General features: G+C 41.4%; 1 protein-coding gene across 1 annotated transcript in view; it reads left to right on the top strand.

The window, feature by feature from the left end:
• Nucleotides 1-22728, top strand: part of plcb3 (phospholipase C, beta 3 (phosphatidylinositol-specific)) — an 80915-nt gene that overhangs the window by 34056 nt on the left and 24131 nt on the right. The window contains 1 exon segment of the mRNA XM_069159280.1: nucleotides 8267-8353. Within this exon segment, the coding sequence (XP_069015381.1) occupies nucleotides 8267-8353 (87 nt within the window).

Below are 22728 nucleotides of genomic sequence, written 5' to 3'. Positions count from 1 at the left end.
CACAAGTTCGTGCCACTTTAAATATTTGGTCTAAATGATCTATATTTGGTTTCTTAGTACAATTAATAGAGATCTTGTTTGTTACCATATACACTCTTCTGCTTTTTGTCCTGTGAAAGCTACTTATTTTCAAAATATCAGATTTTTAATCAGAGAATGCTTTTCTTTTCAGCCTATTGCCATTTCTTCCCCCTTGAGCTGCATGAGATAATTAACGTGAGATTCTCAATGATGAGACATATTGTTAATGCTACAATATTGCTCAGCAAGGTTTCTTGGAGATTTATAGTCGAGGCATTGTTACAATGGACTCTCAAAAATGCATTTTGGAGTGTGGTTGTTCTGAACAGCTTCAAACACGTTAATCTTTAGACAAACACAACTTTCAACCAGTTAGTTTTAAGCATATCCGGGCTCTCGCTAGCAAACCATCATGTGCACCCAACACGCTTGTCTTGTATTGTTTCGAAGCAGTGTAGCTGGTGAAAGTTGCTGTTAAGGCCACACATTAGTGAGCTGCAGTATTTTGCAAGTCCACAGTGGAGTTGGCAGTACAGGGAAATTTGACATTTCCAATAAGTGGGAAAAATCTGAAAAATGCATTTCACCACTTCATTCAGCTTTTTGAAACCTGTATACACTGTAGTATTTTTCAGGATGTAGAACATGGTGCTACCAAGGCCCGGCTTAGTGGGTCATTACCTGTGTATACGGCCTGATCAGATGAAAGTTAAATGAACCTTGTGGAGAAATTAAATGGTGCAGCAGCTGCTAACAGGATAAGAATAGGATGCATAGAAAAGTCCTCGGGGTTAATACAAGCAAATCACACTAAGCAAGAAACTGATAAGACTTCCAGAGTGAGCTCAAAAGCTGAATATGTTTACACCTGAATTAATAATGCTGTTGGATAAATACATATCTGTTAGATGCCCTCTATACTGATACTAAAGATAATTAAAATCTGCTAGTTTCTTTCGGGACCACATTCAATAGCTTATTTTCACTTCTGCTGCTCCGCTCCACTCCCTCGAGTCCAAAGGTTACCTGCTGTCATCAACTTTTTACCATGTTGCCAAAGCAGCAGCTGAAACACACTCATATGCTCAGTGCACACTGGCCTTCTTTTTCACACACACACACACACACACACACACACACACACACACACACACACACACACACACACACACACAGAGAGGCTGTAGGGCTGAGCAAAGGTGCACTTGGAGCGGCCACTTTTATCAGTTCCACACTAATGGTTTTTCTCCTGACTGGATTATACAACACACACACACACACACACACACACACACACACACACACACACACACACACAACACACAAATTTGTGGTGAGCACAGTGCGTAAGAAGAGAAGCATGCGTTTGCCTTTCTACATGCGTGCCCTTTATAGATTGGGATGTTTGAGAGGTGCTCATTAGCTGCTCCATGTAAGCTTCAGGGGGTGGTCCCTCCACTCTGTGTGTTTGACATTATGCTCAGGTAATGAAGGTGTTAGTCAGAGGGTCAGGGCCTCTGGAGGGGCTCTGGAGAAAGAGACTTGGCCTTCAATAATTGAGGCAGGAATAGAGGAACTAGAGCAGTGGTTCTTAACCTGGGTTCGATCGAACCCCAGGGGTTCGATGAGTCACTCTCAGGGGTTCGGCAGGCACACACTGCGGTCAAGTGAGCCGCCGCTTTAAAAATTAATGACCGTCTATTCCTTAAGGTGCGTTCATACCGAGCGCCCCGTTCGGTATGAACGCAGCATAACGGTACGGTGGCTTGGATAGCCCTATGGTGGCTTGGGTAGCCCAAAAAGCACGGAGAAAGCTAAAACTTATGCTGCGTTCACACCGAACGGGGGCGCTCGGTATGAACGCACCTTAAGGAATAGACGGTCATTAATTTTTAAAGCGGCGGCTCACTTGATCGCAGTGTGTGTCTGCCGAACCCCTCGGCAGACACACACTGCGAGGTAGTTTACATGTAAAGTCAATGCACAGACGTGAATGGTTGCAAATGATGCGAATTTCTGCCGGGCAGCGCGAATGACGCTGGAAGCGGCCGTCATTCAGACGCAGTTGTGCGACTACGGATAATATTATGAACCCAGACACAACAAGTATAAAACAGAACTAGTGGTTAGTTCAATGGTGGATGAAGGAAACGGTACTGTTTTTAGGGAGATAAAGCACGGAGATAAGCCCCGCCCCCTTTCAGGCGCACCTTACGAAGGGTCCGGTGAATGCACTGATGAAGCTCGCAGGGTTCAGTACCTCCAATAAGGTTAAGAACCACTGAACTAGAGGCTTGGAAAGGGAGTGAAGCGAAGCCATGATTGACACGCAGAGAACAAGCCAGACATGAAAGGAAGGAATCAAGGCGAGACTTAAGAAGCCTTCTACATATGGTGCTTAATTAGTGAGTGGGGCGAGGTCCAATTATAGACCTACCACCCGCTCTCACGCAGAAACACACGACAGGGTGCATGTTTATGGTAAACAAAGTGTGTGTTTGAGGAGAACGTCTAGTATAATGATTTACTAGTTAGGTTTTTAACCTCTAACCTTATTTTGAGCTGGAAACTGAAGTTACCTTTCGGGCTTTGAAAAACACTTTGAGAGTGATGACCTTGAGCAAGAAAAAGTAGATAAAAGCAAAAACTATTTTCATTATTTATGAAACTGTTTTTTTAATAGTTGCTACTCTAAATTGCCAAATGCAATTCAAATCAACAGTCGTAAGATATTCAATTAAAAGTGATCTACAAGCAGCAAATCCTCAAAAGGTGGACAAATCATGAACGAAACAAGTGTGTGTGTGTGTGTGTGAGAGAAAGGCATTACTAGAAAGCAACTGACAGTTATGTAAAACTGAGCAGGGTTAACATGCAAATACATGTGACATGTGTGTATGTGTGTGTGTGTGGGACGGGGGGGGGGGGGGGGGGGGGGTGTCTTTATCCTGCAGCTCGAAAGCTACATGGGTGATGTTGTTGTATTTCTGGTCACATGAGCCTGTAGGTCAAACCCGTCTGGGTAAGTGTGTGTTTGTGTGTCTGCTCCTATTGGAATTCCCCGTCTATGGCCAGGTGTGTATTGACACTGCATACAAAAAGGTCAAAAAGGAAACAAATGTACGAACAACAACTATATTAGAAAAGTCGTATCCAGTGCTACAAATCAGCTCAGAACATTTGGACGTTTTTAATATATGGTTACAAAACAATGCAGCCAATAGAAAGTGTTGAAGAATTTTGACCTGATTTGATCTCTTTGGATACAGCTCTTGCTCATTACTCATTTTATCACTGGGAATCTGTACGATGGGATTTCTGTTTAAATACATTGCAGAGCTAGTACTTGCAATTTCATTCTCTTCCCCTGTGTTTAATATAAGATGAAAACATTGATTTCTCAATAAAACGCAAGTTTTCTTGGCGTGCACGCTGAGGAAGACCCACCGCTTTGTTGATATTAAAGTGGTGACGACAGGTTTCTATTACATCTACTGCATTATTGCTATTGAACTATGAAAAGAATACTGTTACACAACAATGCAATGACTTCTGTCTGTCTAAACTACGAAGATGGTCTATCAAGCTCAAACATATGGTTTTAGTAGTGACTGGGTATTTACCCATAACCAAATGTGTGGTACCAATGGGTCAAACTCATTATTACAGAGTAATCACTGGGTTTATGTGTGAAGTAGAGATTTCTGTCTCCTCGGTTTATTTCTGCTGAACATTATTATGACCTTTTATCGTCTCTATGGATATTTTTCTCTCCTTTGTTTCTCTATTCCTTCGATTTCCTCTTGAATCTACCGTACTTATTCTACATGTTGGTCATGCCGCATCTAGTTTGTGTCTGTTATCTTCTCGCAATTAACGAGTGGTTGCTGCAAAACAGCGTCACCCTCCATATTGTCTTCATCTAACAATATTAAGATCAGTTTCAATGCTTTGATTAGCAGCAGCAGTGTTGTTTAGACGGGCAGTGGAGCATTAACAACTGAAAAGAATGTAATGTGACGTTGCTCACACTGTTCCACTTTAGCTGTCATCGCCATTTTAAATTGAAGGCAGTGAAGCGCAATAGAAACTTGTTGGTTTTGAAAAACCTTAAATCTGTCTGACTTTATGGAGCGTTTAAGATGGTTAAATTTGTGAGAGCAGTGTGTACAACCATGGGCCTTTCTTTGTGTGTTAAACCAGAGTAACAATACTCTCATTTGCCTTCAGCGTTTTGATTTGCATATGCTTCCCTGTATGAGCCGCTAGTAGAAAGGACAGTTGTCTTTACAAATAGTTCTTTGTGTTTTCACACTACATTTGACTGTTATATTGAAAAGGCAGTTAGCATCACAAATCTGTCCATAATATATGGACTGGTGTCCAACCTACTAACCTACTAGTAGCTTTCAGGAGGCTGTTTTTATTGACATATAATGTATGGCAGTTGGACAGTATCAGGACCTTTGTTATCATGGTAACAACAGGCAAGTCACATTTCAACAACAAGGCAATTCAAAGTTCTCTACATAAAACCATTAAAAGCATCAAAACATCAGGCCAAAGAAAAGGACATTTAAAAAGAATTGAAAATAGCGATTAAAACATTAAAAACAGCGATTATGACATTAAGCAAGCTAAAAAATAGGATAAAAGTTACAGTGCAGTTTAAGGCATAAAATACAGAAATGCAAGAAATTAATCAATATCTTTAAATCTGGTTCAGTGAAAGGCAGCAGCAAACAGAAAAGTCTTCAGTCTTGATTTAAAGCGGGTGAGGGTCGCAGCAAATCACAAATGTATTTTGGCCCTAACCCGTGCAATGCTTTATATACCAACAGCAGGACTTTAAAGTTGATAATTTGTTGGACAGGAAGCCGGTGTAAAGAACTCAGAACTGGACTGATGTGATCCACTTTCTTGGTCTTAGTGAGGACTCCAGCTGCAGCATTTTGAATCAGCAGCAGCTGTCTCATGGACTTTGTAGTTTTCAGCTCTCGGGCAGTCAGAACAGCTTGACTTTCCAAACACACTTTTAGTTTGCATTATATGCAGTTCTGTTGTCCTGAAAACCCAACCTAGCGTACAAAAAATAAACTATACGGGTATCTGGCCGAGCTGCCAACTCGGGTTTCGCTGCAAATTGAAAAAACTGTTCAACGTTGATGTTTGCGGCATCCAGTTACAACTGAAATGGAGCATCTGACATCATGTCACATCTTTAAAGTGGTAATCACAGCGTGGAATTGGGGTTATGTAGCTTTCCATTTGTACCAGTGAGTAAAGACAGTTCACAAATTCAGTGCTTTACAGTGCAGAGTCGACTTTGCATTTGAAGTTCTTACGTGACTGCGTGTTGTGTGAAAGCACTGCAGTACATCCTGGTAACTTTGCCGTTGGTTGGTGCTTCAGAGTGACGTGCGTTGTTGTGTCAAAGCTGCCTAACAATTAGTAAGTCTAAGCTAACGATGCACACTTTAAAAAGACAACATTTACTGTTGCTTATCATGATGTGGTTGGACACAAGATTTCAATCACCCCCTTACTTACACAATGTCAGATTTACTGTCTTCTTCCTCTTCTCCTGACAATTCTTTTCTTTTTCTTTTTCAACCCTTTTCCAACTCCACTCCTTCACACCACCCTTCAACCCTCTCATTCTTAAACCTGCTCTCTTTTTCTATTTCCATTCCTCCAATCCAAACATTTACTTCCCCTTCTCACCCTTTCTTCATTAGCCGACTTTGGAGCCTAAACTCAAGGTATGTTCAGTTTGAAATGCCGTAACAATGTACAGTTTTCAGACAGCTCGTCTGATTCTGTCCAAAGGTAACAATATGTGAGATAACAATATATCACGTGATGTATTTAATTAAGAGGTTCTCAAACTTTTCAGACCCTTTACCACTATGTACCAAACCAAATTTGCACACAGCGACTTTTTTTTTCTCCATGAAATCAAATGTAGTAATTTAACCATAGCCTCATAAAGATGAAGTAACAGAACCACCTCTACATCTCGTACTTCCCAGTTCAACTGCTGACTTCTCTTCAGCATTAATAGGTTTCTCTGAGTTGTCAGGTCCAGTGTTATCACTGTCCTCTCAACCTTTTTAGGACCTATCAGCCATTTCAAAATCACATTTCGCTTTCAATCAACAACTGAGGAGTCTGAATTATAACCCCTGAAGCTAATGTTAGCATTGTGTCGAAAGTGATGTGACATCACCCTACATGGCTAACCACAGGCAAAATATTTGATTAATAAAAAACACATTTTTACATTATTGTAATGTTATGTATATACTTAATAATTGTTGTCCGTCATAAAATGAAATGAAAGTGACAACTTTCCTTACCTGGGTGCAATAGTTTGGCCTATTTTTATGTTTTATACCCACTTTATAACTGCTGAGGAATTAGCTCTCTTTTTAGTATAAGTATTATGAGTATAAAGTTTAGTTATCTTTGCTTCAGCGACTCATTGAGGTCATTGTGAACTCAACTGGCATCAATTGTTTGATGCCCGGATTCTGTTTGTTATGCAGAATTTCATCCTTGTGTTCAAAGGTTCCATTTTATTAGTTTTTGTGTTTTCACATTTGTGTGTTAAACATGAAACTGCGACCATTAATGTTTCAGCTTTGTTCAAGTCATATGGTAACTGTTTTATTTGTCCAGCCGCACATTATAAAATTCCTTCTGTATGTGGTCACTGGTTAGTTGTTTGTGTGTTACATTTTTGTAAACCTATTTCCCCTGACAGTATGTCGGTGGGAAAGTTTTATGTGCGTTGGCCGAAGATCTTTCTCCCATCTGATGTCAAAGCTGATACGGATGCTCATGACGGAAAGCGTCCATGAGTCATCTGTCACCTTTAATAACAATCTGGGGCATCGTGGGTTTTTTTTTTCCCCAGGATGTCTGGACAGTGTGTTTGTCTGCTGGACTGGAGTAAGACTGTAATTACAGAGCCAGAAGCTGTGTGTGCGTGTGGTCGCGGTATCATGCGTTTGACCGCCGTAATGATGATGCTAATGACATGTTGATTCAGGCTCTTGTGCCGTCATTATGCTGCACATGAATGAGAGATCTTCAAGCTGGCCGAAGTGTGTGGTTTCCAGCATCAAAACAGCTGTTGCACAATATGTGACACAAATGACCAATGTGCCTTTCTGTCTTTTTGTCTGTCTAAACCGAATAATATCCAGGCATCATAAAACAGCAGGTGCTGCCACTTCTGCCATAAAAAGCTCGTCTCAGATCATGTCCTTCTGTATAGATACATGAGATTTAGGTGTAACCGCTGCTTTTATTCGGTTTTAAACCATAGTATGGTTTCATACAACTTATTTTTGACTTTGGCCATATTTCTGTTGGTAGTATCAGTTTTACAAGAAATCCAATTTCAACAAATTTCGAGTCAACACTTAATCCCTCTGAATGCAATCCATATAGATATACCCTAAACGTCTATGATTTGGTGTCATGATTATCTTTTAGGTGGGTTTGCTAACGTTCTTGTTCTCGCATTAATGAAGTGTAAAACAATATAACAATAGATGAGTTCACTGATAGGGAAATCAGGCGTTTAGTGGGTCAAATGAGCAATGCTTTTCTTTGAAGCACTCCCTGGTGACAGCCCTACAGTCATTTACTCCCCGAGTAAGTGGTGAAGAATCAGTTCGACATGCAGACAGGTTGGAGCCAAACCTATTTTGGAGAGAAAATTATGGCAAGTGACAAATTGTTTTACCCAAAATGTTCTTCGAATAAACCCTTAGCCTTTTACGGACTGGTTCATGGTTCAGTTTTCACCAACTGTACTTCATAGTTGTACGATGAGAGATTACATTGACAATTCAGGTGTGCCCACTTTCAGTTATACCTCCTAAATAAAGTAGTTTAGATCATCTGGCTAAACTGCTTTTTGTAAAATCTCCTGATCATCCAAACTGTCTTTTTTTTTCGTCCAGTCAGACTTTACTGTAGCAAATTTGTCACTGTCCAAAACATCAACATCAACAAATTGGATAAGACAATGTTATATTTCCCAATAGAACTAATGGCCAAAGCTGTAAAAACACAAGCTAAGTTGTTATAAACCCAAAAGTTCCAGGAGTGCACTGGCTCTACTGGTTATCTCTTCTTGTCGCTCTGTGTTTGTTTGTGTGTGTGTGTGCGTGAGTGATGGATATTGTTGTGTGTGTCTGTCTCTAACATCTCTATTTCTGTTGTCGCCCAGGAGCCCAACAGCGGACCCCCCACGCTGGTAACCCTGAAAGTTGACCCAGATGGATTCTATCTCTACTGGACTGGAGGGTCCAACCTGGTAAGACACACACACACACACACACACACACACACACACACACACACACACACACAGAAGCACATGCTGGTTGGTCTCAAAGACTGTCGCCCATCTCACAAAGTACTCATGAAAACAGATCAAACACAAATGGGCCACTCTAAAGCAAACCACAATGGATTTTTAATGCATGAACGTAAGTGCCAATATGGATATTGCACTCCCTATTTGTTTACTTTAACACCACTACGACGCTACACTCCCTCTTCTCCCAGATATTTCAGTTGTCTTCCTAAATCACTGTTTCTTCCTCCTCTCTCCTCGAGTTTCTTATTGCGGTTAGATCCAGTCCATTAATTCCACCAAAATGGGTTTCATCAATTTGTCGTGGTCTTGTTTGTCTCTTCTTATCTCTCCCGTTGCCTTTGTGGTCTTCATCAATCCGCCATCTCTATCTATTAGTACTTCTTAACTTTCTTCCTCCCCTCCATGTATTTGGTGGCTGAGTTTAAGCCATTAGTTTAGTGATATTGGATTTGACCTTTTAGACATTTAGCTGACATTATTAGCCAGATGTAAGAATCAGTGAGTCAGCAGGATTGTGTAGGGTTGTGTAGTGCAGCTGCTTTAAAGGTGTTTGATCAACACCACATAGAAAGAATTCTCTATTTTCTTCAGATTATGCACAAATGTTCAGCTGATCCTATGGGTTTACAGATATTTTTGGGGATCAAAGGTCAAAGTCACAATGACTTAACGACTGTCCCATCCGTCCGTCCCATTGTTGTGAAAGCGAAATCTCAAGAACGCCTCAAGGGAATTTCTTCAAATTTGGTACAAATGTTCACTCGGTACCAAGGATGAACTGGTTGGATTTTATTGGTCAAAAGTTAAATGTTTTTTATGACTGGTAAAGCATGTGAGGATGCCTTCAAAGTCTTCACTAAATATGTATATCGTATGAGGTTGGATAAACATGAATGCAAGGCAAGGCAAGTCTATTTGTATAGCACATTTCAACAACAAGGCAATTCAAAGTGCTTCACATAAAACCATTAAAAGCATCAAAACATCAGGCAAAAACAAAAACAAATTTAAAAACAATTAAGAACATTAAAAACAGTCATTAAACAAGCTAAAACTAGAATAAAAGTTGCAGTGCAGTTTAAGAAATATCAACATCCTTGAGTCTGGTTCAATTAAAGGCAGCAGCAAACAGAAAATGACAGAAAGGAGACCCGTCCCAGATGACCTGCGGCGTCTGGATGCTTCATGAGGAGCAGGAGATTAGAAATGTATTTTGGCCCTAAACCATTCAGTGCTTTGTAAACCAACAGCAGGGTTTTAAAGTCAATTATTTGTTGGACAGGAAGCCAGTGTAAAGACTTCAGAACTGGAGGGATGTGATCCACTTTCCTGATCTTAGTGAGGACTCGAGCTGCGGCGTTCTGAATCAGCTGCAGCTTTCTGATTGACTTTTTAGAGAGACCTGTGAAAAACACCGTTACAATAGTCGAGTCTACTGAAGATGAATGCATGGACAAGTTTTTCCAGATCCTGTTGAGACTGTTGAATCCTTGATATATTCTTCAGGTGATGTAAACATACAACCGTATATATAATACAATATACAATATATAAAAATATATATATATATATATATGTGTGTCTTGTTGCTTGTTGTTGTCTGTGATGTCGTTCTTGTCCCAACATTTTTAGAGGCCTCTTAGATCAAATAACATTTCAGCTCAATCCCCCCCCCCCCCCCCCCCCCACACACACACACACACACACACATACACACACACACACCCAAAAGGCATGTATGGAATGGCCTGTTGATAACCCGTATTATCGCTGCGTTGTGTCTATGTTTTGGAGAGTGAGCGCTACATGTGCGTACATATCTGGGTCAGAGGACACGTCACCCTGCAGGTCTGCACGTGTGTCAGCATGTGTTCACATAACAGAAAGAAGCTTTAAATACTCACTTTATCCTGATGTCTTACTTGTACTTATGCCTGCACATGCGCGCGTGTGGTATTGAGATAATAGGCCGTTTATTGCCTGAGGCGCAACTGTGACACTGTTAAGTGGAGAGTCACACTGTCAGTCATTGAATTGTTTCAACAGGATGGTAAAGCCTCTCTGCCGCTCTGACTGCTAATAGTTTTACGGAGACGCACAACTTGACAGAGGAGATTGTTCAATTGTCGCCTTAGTTGTTGCAGAGATGTAAGTTGGCGAGAGAAGAGCAGATAAAGAAAGAAAAAGAAGAAGCAAACATCGTGGAGTGAATATAACCACTGTGTATTCCACTGTGGAGACAGCAGTGAGTTTCCAGTTCAATTCTTGGCATAGGACAGAGACAGACAGATGTCAGGCCCTGTGAGTGTGATTACAGAAATCTAGGTAAATTTTCTTTGAAGCTGATCTTGAATTGTTTGCTTACTTGTCTCCAGCAATGCAAATGATTAATTTTCATAATACAGTGCCAGATTTTATCTTAAAGCTACAACAATACCGTAGTCAGGGCAGCTACCGGCTGCCTCCCTGGGAAGGTCAGAAAAGAGCTGTTAGAGCACCACCTCATTTGCCTTATGCTCTGCAATATTTGGCTTTTCTGTCACCACTGCTTTTCATCTATGTTAATGCCTGAGCCTGAGCTGGACTGTGACCACTATTCCTAATTCAGTAGCGGGAATGCAGCTCGCAGACGGTCATGGCCACAAAAAAATGAAATATGCCTCAAAACCTTCAAACCACCAAGGCTAATTACAAGGAATTGTGGGTATTTAGACATGAATAGGGGCAGCAATTGGTAGTGACTAATAACCGTAGTTCATTTATGTTATGTTCAAAAAGTTCTATATTCTTGCCTTCTTTGCAAGGTGGTGTTTTTGAACTGCACTTCCCAGAGTTCACTTGTCAGACAAACTGCGGCCAGCACGGTGACGTCTGCTTCTTCAACTTTTCTTTGTATTAAGTTTCTCCAGTGACGCAGGTTTGAACCTGGCTCAGAAAATCTAGACTGTAGAAATAAAAAGATGTGCCGGTCTGCTCCTCTGCAAACCTTCTTATGGTCACATGACGCTCCTCTGCGCTGCTCCAAGTTGAAAATAGGCTCATCTGAATGTAAAAAGTCCTATTTCAAAGTGACTGTGTAGTCATGTCAGGGATCCCAGAGTGAAGCTTTAATTCAGCGTTGTGGATCCCCAGGAGATTTCCAAGCAAAGCTGAAAAGAAAGAGGACACGGCAACACACATATCCAACGAGTATTAATGAGAACAGTTAATACGCCTTTACACAGATGGCAAGGGTATTCTGGATGGAACCCATTTCTCTGAATAGAGGCACCCAAAATATTGGATCGCCACTTATTATTTCTGCTCCTCTTATTACAGGAAATGTCCGAGTTTTAAACCAAAGACATCAATAACTTTACAGAGAGTCTTTCCAGTTGGACATGATGAAGTTCTGCTTAGATAATGCTGCGAAGATAATTCAGGGTGGTCGATGAGTGAAACTGGATCACATTCACAAAGTCATTTTAGAGGCTTAACAAAGACATCCAAAGACGTCCAAAAGTCTGCAGCCCCAAAATGTCAAAATTACATTTCAAACAGGGCTCAACGTGTACAATAAAGGTAACATTGCATTTTATTCAGGACAGTCAGGTACACATGCGTAAAGTCTCAGCCCCTGTGGATTTGAGTTCATAAGGGCTCGGCACACGCTGGGACTTTTCAAACACACACTCTCTTTTACCCCCAACAGTCAGCTCCAAATGGCTCCACAGTAATGTCAGGAATTATAGTGACATGAAATAAAGTCTTTTGATCACTGTGTGTTTTCTACTACAACCTAATGTAGTGACAACAAAAACTCCAGCTTATCTTTAGTGATTTAGAAAATGTTTTTAGTCCTTCACCAAATGAAAGCGGTTATCTGTGGGGATTTTAGAAAATACGCTCGCGTTGTCTGCAGCTGCATATCTTTCAAACTGTTTGTTCCCGATACCTTGACATGGAACCCAGTTAGGAACGATACTTTTTATTTTTTAATACCATTTTTATAAAATCCAATTTAGGAAAAAGAAAATTATATCACACAGTATGGTACAAATCTCTACTTTTCATGCAGCTTGGAGGTGGACAGTGTAACCCAGGTTGTTTTCTCTAGCTACATTTAACAGAGCATCTCATATGCAAAATATTGGTAGATGTTTCAATCTACTAATGTTCCTAAAACACCTTACATGCCATCAGTAGATGCCTTGAAGCCTCCAGCTGCTGCACAGACACAGACAGGTCTGTGGGTAAAGTACTGTATTAGTAGTAAAATAAGGTATTCTAATGTCAGATTTACTTGCCCACGTTGAGTGATTGTAAATATTTGGCTGGCATATACGCTACGTATGGAAAACGCTGTGGCTCACTGATGCAAATTATATTTACTCTTGAGTAAACACATCATAAACTGATGCATTTTAAAATAAAAATGTGTTCATGGGACTATAGCCCTGGTGTTGAAATTTGGTACCCAATGACAGGCCATTTTTCGACGGTAGTACTGAAGCAACGTCTTGCATGTTGGCCTACGTGCAGCCTGTTTCCAGCCTTCCCTCTTGCTCCATCCATCATCCTTCTATTAGCCTTTTTTTTTTTCCATTCTTCTCTGACTTTATTTGGATTATCTGCCTCCTTCTTCTCACCTTTTCTTGTAGACTTAACTTTTCTTTGAAATCTGGTTTATCTCAATCTCTTTCCTCCACCTTTTGTATATCCATCTTAATATATGTCCTTCCACCTTTTCCCCTGGTATTCCTCCTCATGCTGTCTTATCTCCATCTGTTTCACATCAGCTTCTTCTCAAGTTTCACTTTTGTTTGACACTTTCCTTTAAATATCTTTATACTTTTCTCTCTTTTTTTCCAATGTCTCATTCATCTCTCTCTCAGATATGACACCTTTTCTGGAGAACAATATTCTTCCTGCAGATATTTTCTTTCTCCTTCCTTCTATAGTAATCTTTCACGTCTCTCGCTCTGCCCCCCCCCCCACTCCCCCACCCCTCTCCTCCATCCCTCTCCGTTATGTCCCTCTCGCCATCTTTGTGTAATGTTTCGGAGGTTCAGCTTATGAGACCTCTGACATTTGTATTTGTGAGCGCATGTGTGTGTACACAAAGCCCAGAATTTCCCATAATGCTTGAGTCCAGCGTCAATAACAGCCAACTGTTGCTATCACACACACACACACACACACACACACACACACACACACAGACACCCCAACATGTACTGCTCTGCACTGTTTGTGCTTCTTTCTTTCTTCTCTTTCCATCCCCAACTCTTTCCATCTGTCCGATCTTTGAGATAAAGTAACATCATCTGTAACAAATTTTTACTGGAAGTAGTTCACTTCAACCGACCGAAGAACAACTTCACTCCTGGGATTTGGGTTGCTTATTATTTCCTGGGTGTTCTGCAGGCATAAATTGAGTTGGGTGCAAAATGGGGGGAATTTTCTAAAGCAGGACTCCCTAACATAACATAAAGTTCACAGTAAGTGTTTGTGTAACATGGGCGAGAGTGTTTGATGAAGCGCCTTGATGATATACTGACACTGTGCTAATTTATGTCATCCAAAGAGCAGTAGCTTTAATGAAAAGGTACATATAGAACAAGGAATATCTTTTTTTTATGTTCAAATTTCAAACCCCTGCTGTAACTCCCTGGACACCCTTTGGATCCACTTTGATAACCAAGTCCCCATTACGTTCTCCCTGTAGGTTGGTGGGTTATATGCTGAGGCTAAATGCTTGAATGCAAAGTGCATGCCAGTAGCCTGCGGGTTACACAAGATCGACATGCACATCTCAAACCCGCACATCTCAAACCCACACATCTGTTCCAACATATGCTCTGAACTTCCTGCTAATCCTGCTGTGTCCTTTTTCTGTCCTCTGGCCAAACTCGCCTCCTCCTTTAAAGATAGAGAAGAGGGGTCAAAGAATTAAAAATAAAAATGTCGCGACTCGAGATGCATGTTGAAATAGAGCTGTTGGATCATTTCACAAAGGTCTTAAAAGTTTGCTTGTTCTGATGTGGTGGCAGAAGTTGCAGCTGCTTTAAATTCAGATAGCGACCAAAAGTCCTCAAAATGTCCAGAGAAATTTGTTCACTGCGGTAACATCCACTTCTCTGCCATTCGGAGGGAAATTTCTGTGCAAATTTATAATATTTTCACTCCTGACTGTCCGGAAGAAGGACTGAACCAGGTTGAATGTTTTCGTTAGATTCAATACATTTGATCCAGTTCGTTTTGGTTTCACATTGCAATTTTGCCAGCGCACCAAAAAAACTTTACATGACATACATTGGTGCTGTCGTCATGACTATGTGGACTGTATCTCCCTGTACCTGGCTGTTAATTGGTTTGTAGACATCAGCACAATGTCAATTTGGCCAGGAAACATTTTCCATTTGAGCAAACCCATGTTGTCCCCACTTGTTTTTAATATAGCATTACTACAGCTCTTATTTTGCTCAGAAAATGAATTAAAAGTTTTAGGATTTTAATGGATTTCTTTGTCAGACCGAATTACAAAGAAATACTTTATCTCCTCCTTTCCCCATCTGCTACTGCTGCTCATTTTTACTCTTTTTCTGGTTCTTTTTCACGACACATTTAGATTCGTACTCTTAGAAACCATCCTCTGTGAAACATGCTGACAAATTACCATCAAAATAAAGGAAAATCTGCTAGAAAAAGGGGTTTGCCACATTAAAGTCCCTCTGGGTTCAGACGGTGACGGCCGGATTCCGGATACATTTAATTATTTATGCAGTTTTGCGCAGCCAAACTACATGAGGCCAAACCAGACCTGACATCACTCATGGCACCGTGTTTCGTTTACGAACATTTCTGTACTTCTCCACGCTGTCGCTGCCAGCACAGATGATTTGTCAGCTAAAATGTAGCTCCCAATAAAAATAAACAGGAGCGTTTTGATGAAGTGCAGTCGAGCTGATCCTGGCGGAGTGTGGCCTCACCTGCCTGCAGGGGGATGAGCTGAAATTCACCTGGCCCCCGCTGCTCAACCTCCCTGCCGCTCTGTTGGCTATCCTCTCTTTCACACTCTGGCCGCTGCTCTGTTTGCACACCGCCAATCCACCTTCAATTTGTCTTTCTCTCCCCCCCGTTTCCCTTCCCCATGTCTCCCTGCGTCGGGGCAGCTGGTAGCCGTCGGAAAGATGAGGCAACCGTTGTTCCTCCTAAACGGAAGGATGACATTTCCTCCCTCTCAGCTTCTCCATCTCTTTTTCTTGCTCTTCCAACTCGACATCCACCTTCTTCTCTTCCCTCCCTCTGTTCCCGTCTTCCTCATTTCATCAATGCATCAATTTTCTCACGTGGTCCCTTCTCTCCGGAGTTATTGCGCCTTAATTTCTTGCAACAACACAGTCTAATTGCTCTCATTCTCTCTCTTGGCGTGGGAAAGTGGGCAGGAAGTTGCTCAGACGGGGGACATGGGGGTTCTGGGGAATTTTGTTGCCCTCTCTTCCTCCTCCTCCTCCCTTTCTTCCTCCTCCTCCTCCCACTTTTCCTCCTCTAAATTTCCCCTTTTTTTTTTTCCAGGAATCCTTCTCCCTCCCTTCAGTCCTCCATCCTTTCGTTTTCTTCCTTCTCTCCGTCCTTCCTGTAAGGTGTACACAGGTCATGTCAATAACACCTGGGCTCTAAGACATTTGCCCCGAGGGATGTAATAGAGTCGCCACTGACCTCCAATTTAGCCTCTAATGATGTGGTAATGTTTTCACATACCTCCACCAGATGATGATGATGATAATAATAATAAACTTTATTTGTATAGTACCTTTCATACAAGAAATGCAGCTCAAAGTGCTTCACAGCAAAAGAATAACATAGTGTTTCACATAAAAACAGATATAAAGGAACCATTAAAAATATAGAAAGGAAATTAGATAAAACCGATAAAATGCATCAGAAACAGATAAAAGCAATATGCATTTCAAGGCGCTTCAAGAGCATCTAGTTAAAGGCTGATATGAAGAGGATATGTTTTGAGCTTTCTTTTGAAAGTATTAACTGAGCTAGCTTCCTTGATCTCTACTGTAGCTGACAAAATCTGAATCCCCAATTTTCTTTTGGCTGTTGCTGTGTAGATAAGAAACAAGGAAGCACAAACAAAAATGTACTATGGTGTGTCAGGTGATGGGATTTTAAGAAACCACCTGGAGGTGTGAAAGTGATTTGATCCATGTAAATCCAACCTGACTAGAAGTAGATGTGGTGAGTCAGTGGATTAGAGTTAAAATAACACTGAGAACAGAGTTGTTATTTCATTTTCATGATTAATTCTTGTGTTGGTTTGTGTATTCATTATTTTGAGTTGCTTCTCTGCCCTCTGTTGACTCACCAGAATACCCAACTCAACCCTGTGTGTGTGTGTGTGTGTGTGTGTGTGTGTGTGTGTGTGTGTGTGTGTGTGTGTGTGTAAGTGTGTCCGTCCGTCTGTCTGAGTTGCAATGACACGTGTGCATGTTTAAATGAGCCAGCTGAATTGTATGATTGTTGGCCGGTACAAGTAGAGATCTAGCAGAGATTATCTCCCCGGGTCAAAGTCAAACATCCACAAGGAATTAACTTGAAATAAAGGCTTTACATAAAGCACTCTTGGTGATTCTTGCGCACACACTGGCAGCTCGCAGGGGAAGTTGAGTGTGTCATTTGATAATGTGACAACTTCCTCCTGCTTTCTATTCTGTGTTGGTTTCTTTAGTTTGCTTGGTCACATTTTTTATTTTCTGTCGACATTATCTGTTAGTGCACATGGCGGGGTCTTCATTTCAACTCAGACAAACAGACTGACACACACACACACACACACACACACACACACACACATAGACACACCTACGTACCGACACTAGAAAAGTCTAGAAAATGAGTTCTTTATTCCTGAAAGAACAGAGATGTTACATGATATGGAATCCATTGTGTGAGCAGATGCTTCCTGTACTGTGTGTGTGTGTGTGTGTGTGTGCGTGCGTGTGTGTGTGTGTGCGTGCGCGCGTGTGCGTGTGTGCGTGTGCTACATCGAGTCCTATTGTTCTTTCTGATCAGCTAATGAAGTTATATACACTGTGTATCAGTGTATGTAACTTTAAAGGGATAATTCAGTTTGTTACTGCTTGGATCTTGATTTTGTTGTGTTATTGATCATTTCTAACAAAAAATAATAACATGTTTCTTATACATTTAGTTGCTAAGATCTGGAAACAAGGCAGCATTGAGAAAAAAGCTGCTGAATGGGACAAAACAAATCAGGCCTTAGATAATTGTACAGACCCACTGGCCAATCAGAGGCAGTGGAAGGTGGATCATGTTGTCGCCGTACCTGTAAAGAAACATGCAGGGGAAAAAAAATCTGGTTTCCGGTGAGAATTGGGCAGTGACAGTACCGACTCTTATGTTTGTTTACTTATTACTGCAGTGTAAAATCTTTCAGAAACAAGTGTAAAAACGTATGACATTTCTTAACCTGGGTGCTTTGACTTCCTCAATTGTTGTTGTCACTGTGCTATTGTTGCTTTCAGTCTTTATGCTGTCTATAGCTTCCTATTGAGTGCACGGGCATGTGGAAGGTCTTCTGGATAAGAAAGTGAAAAAGTGTACTCAAAACATTTCAAGCTACACACACGGTCATACAAGTCTTCTATCTTTCAGCCTTCCCTGTCTACTTTTCATGTTTTGTCTTTCTCTCTGTGTGTGTGTGTGTGTGTGTGTGTGTGTGTGTGTGCGTGTGTGACTGCACATGCGGGTTTGTATTTTGAGTTCACCCCCAATGATCCAAGTATGTTTTTGTTTTATGAGTTTTGATTACTCCATTTCTTTTTTTAGTGTGTGTGTGTGTGTGTGTGTGTGTGTGTGTGTGTGTGCGTGTGTGTGTGTGTGTTCGGCATAGTTCAGCCTGTATTCATTTACGTTTTGAGACATTCGTTATGACAGTGTTGTTTATGTGCGTGTTCATTTTATTGATGTTCCTTTTGCTTTTCTTCTCCATAAAAGATTATGTTTTCCAGCCTCTGAATGGACTTAATTTCTCTTTCATGTTTTATTGTCTCTCTCTTTTTCTTAATGTTTTCCATGTATTGAGCATCTTTCCTCTTTCACTGTGGATCACACACATCATAAATAAGTGCTGATCCGATGCCAAGTGGCTAAAACATACATTTCAACATACTCACTCGAATGTTCACTCTCTCTGCATTTTCTCCTTTTCCTGACCACAGAAATATGAAACAAATGAGGGAGATAGAAGGCCAAGGAGTGCGATAAAGAAGGGAAGGAAAGAGGATGATGGGGAGAGTGGGAGAGTGAGATCTCATTGATATACACAGAGGAAATATATCAAGATGACACAGAGTTATAGAGCTGCCCAATGCTTCACAGGGGTATAAAGTGTCCCCCCCTTTCTCTCTTCTTCTTCTCCTTCTCTAAACATCTTGCCAACTCTCCCATCACAGCCATAAAACAGTTGGAAGTTCTCTTTGTTCTAGTTCACTGCTGTTTCTGTTTCCTTTAAAGTCTTCTGCTGTCGAGACCTCCTCTCCTCTCCTCTCCTCTCCTCTCTTCTCCTCTTAATGTTCAGGAGGATCGATTTAATCGCAGCCGTGATTGGTCATTGGAGGCATATTAAGCAGCGTTGCTCTTTCAAACGCACACCCAGGCGCGTCACAGGAAAGGAGTGGTGCTCTCTTGATTGTTTAGTTGCCCTTTCATATTTTTCTAATCTTGAGAAAATGCATGGAAGAGGATGGCAGTGCAGGAGAGAGGAGGGGAAGTGGAGTCAATCAAAGAAATGAAGGAAGGAAAGGAGTAAGTGGACTAGGCCCTAATCACAACACATCAACATTAGCTGTACTTGTTTCGGTGCCTAAATTTAACTGACCTAATAACTACTGAAGGATAAACTCACCGTCTGTACTGTATGCACGCAAACAGAAAAATCATTGAAAGGTTAAGCTAAAGTTAGCACCTTTCAGCTTAGCTGAATGACTGGACGCAGGGGGAAACCGATAGCCCGGCTTAATGCAAACTCTCCCTACCAGCACCTCTAAAGCTCACCTAATTATATATCATATCTCACTTATTTAATCCACAAAAAAAAAAAAGCTAGTTGTAAAACCGTAGAGTTGCGTTTTCACAAAGGTTGTGTGTGGGACTATTTCTTGGTGGTTCATGGCGTAGGGAAATGTCAACTTATCATTTTCACACATCTTTTTGTGCTGATTAAACAAACAACATTTCTTTTAGTGAGCCTGAGGACATTGGTGGGCAGATTTTGTTGCTGGTAGACAGAGCCAGACTGTTTTCCCCGTTTCCTGTGTTTGAGCTAAACTAAGCCAATGAGGTGAATGTTTAATGTTTAAAACGGCAAAATTCACATTTCCAGATCCACAGCTATTTAACCTCAGTCCGTCAAATCAGTGCTTTTGTGGTTGACAGCGACAGAACCTGTTTTAATACCACGTCTTTCGGCTCAACAGACCAGAATGCTTTGCAGCAAAACAAGGTTTGTTCTGAGTAAAGGGTGCGACTCACTGATAAAAGCTCTACTGTCAGCTGCCTGCCCTTGTAACGCACAGCTGAGTGCAACAAGTTCACAACAATCTACAAGAGGTGTCGCAATGCATTCTGGCAAATGTAGGAAATCACTAACTGAGGCAGAAGTGCTCGAGGCAGGCTGAAGGAAAGTTCTTTAGTCTGGCAAAAACAGTAAATTACAGTAAATTGTGGCACTTTATCTCAACATGACTGCAGGAAAACTCTCACCCAGACTCATTTGAAGCAGTAATGAGCCTGCAGCTGGATCTGACATGATAAATAGAGTGAGCTGTGTTTGGACTGAGCGCAGAGAGATGAATGGAGCGCTGCAGCTGCCATTACTGGCTAAATATTACACTCTGAAACACACATTAACTGAGCAGAAGGCTGGAATATGTCAGGAATGTGCTCTCGGAGATGACCGACCTTCACACGGACACACGCACCTCGTCATGCGCTCGGATACACAACTATGTGGCAAAACATACATTTCACCTCACCACACTTTTCTGACCACATGCTGACACTTTTGCACTTCTGTTAAATTACAATTTTCTCGCACAGACTTGCTTCTGTGTCACGCACATTTACATGGCTTTTCCACACACACACACACACACACACACACACACACACACACACACACACACACACACACACACACATACATTCACACACTCATAGATACACACCCTGTCTTGCTCAACAGGTCAGGATGTTTGGCAAGTTGGGACCTGCAAATCGAGGATATGTCTGCATGCATATGACTAGCCTTGTGTGCGTTTTACAAGTCGGTAGGAAAATGTTACCCGTCAGAGAGACACACACACACACACACACACACACTCACACTGGCTGCAGACAAACTTGTAGTCTCATTACTGCGGCCTCCCAGGAATCACCATGGCGATGGCAGAATGAAACCATGGCCTGTGGGAGAGGAGGTGTGTGTGTGTGTGTGTGTGTGAGTGAGTGCGTGTGTGTGTGTGTGTGTGTGTGTGTGTGTGTGTGTGTGTGTCTGTCCTACAGACCCAGAAGTGGTTTATTCCCCCAGGAAGGAAGTTATTCTCCACAGGCCAATCAGAGGACAAAGTTTGAGACAGCGTTTAATCCAATTGGTCCAACTCTTCTGACCTTTATTACTCACAACCAATCCCGAGGGAGCAGACAGCCCTGCAGGGCGGTGACATCACAGCCAGAGTGAAACTATGAAAGAGGAATGAAGAAAACATGAGCTTCAATACTTCAGGCAGCGATACTGGCTTCGAGTGCGTCTTTGTTGTTGTTTATGGAAAGACAGTATGGGTAGGAGATAGAAAAACAAGGTCAAGGACAAACTGGCAAAAGCTCATGCAAAGAATAAAAGGAAGAAAGACTGAAACATTTGATATTTTATTTATTAATGAAACCTCTTAAGATCGAGGGAAAATTGTAAATTGAACATAAAAAAAAGGTACAAATTTATGGGAATGACATAACAAAGCTACACAGAGCCAGTGGGAAAGAAGATGAGTTACTTGGAAATGAAGCGTAGGGAATGAGTGCGGGGCTAAACAAATATTTACACAGGAGGATGCATCCATCCTTCTCCGTGTTTATGACCACGCTCTCCTCCTCATGTCCAGCTCTCCCATTTTCGTCTTCCCTTTCTCATCTCTTCTTCAAGACAACAGTGTCCTCCAAGTTTAGGGAGCTGTTCATCTGTTTCTGTTTACTGTCTGCTTGATTGCATGTGTGGGCTCGCATACATGTGTGTATTTGTACCGCTGCGTGCAAATGTACTCCAAACATGTGTTACTGTGTGTGTGTGTGTGTGTGTGTGTGTGTGTGTGTGTGTGTGTGTGTGTGTGTGTGGGAGGGGGGGGGGGGGGGGGGGTTGGCTATATCTCTGTGTTCTCCACTGTCTTGCACACTCACTTGGACTTAATATGTCACCGGGTGTGTTTTGTGTCTAGAGAAGCAGGGAGTCTGAAAAAAGATAAATAAAAGAGGATTTAATGGAAGGAGGAGAGAGACTAGACAGAGCATAAGCTTTTAGCCCGAGGAGTTAATTTCTACACGGGCCTCTATTCAAGTTTTCTTCTTTTTTCCCATCCATCCAAAAGCAGACTTTTGTTCCATCAGCATCTCTGCTGCCGGCTTCTTACGTAAACTGCAAATAGCCATAAATAATGTCTATATAAAACTGGAGCGTCACGTCACCGTAGTGCGTAACCGTGCTTATTAGTTTATTCCCATTTCTTTTTGTTTTGTGTGACAATTTCATAAATTATCTAAATACTATTTATCTTATGATTCAGTTCGGAATAAGAGGTGCCAAAACAAGGGTGACGGTTTCATCTTCATTTCACCTGCCTATCTAGTCATCTGACGAATGGATACACTTTAAATCCTATCAGTCCAGCTGTCTACAGAGACAGTGTAATGGCCCATATTTCAATCCTGCCATATGACCATATGTTAACACAATAAACATCTTATTTTTTATTCATTAAGTCCATTTTCCATTCATAGATAGAATGATTGTGCATTGAGCTCTGAGTCTACTGCACGCCTCCTCTGAAAGTACTCCAGTCTGCAGCCATATCAGTGGCTGTGAGGCCGAACTAAATATATCCTAGAATATGCTTCCAATAACATGTTAATCAGGTTTAATGTTTACCATATTCACATTTGTAGTTTAATGTGTTGGAGTTTTAGTTTTTTAATTTGCATGTAACACAAAGTGATGCTTCAGTCAAGGGGCCGTGAATCTCATG

This window comes from Embiotoca jacksoni, unplaced genomic scaffold, assembly GCF_022577435.1.
Source record: "Embiotoca jacksoni isolate LCO1_2020_lvr unplaced genomic scaffold, fEmbJac1.0.p SCAF_24, whole genome shotgun sequence".
Taxonomy (NCBI): Eukaryota; Metazoa; Chordata; class Actinopteri; family Embiotocidae; genus Embiotoca; species Embiotoca jacksoni.
This window is presented reverse-complemented; position numbering and strand designations above follow the sequence as displayed.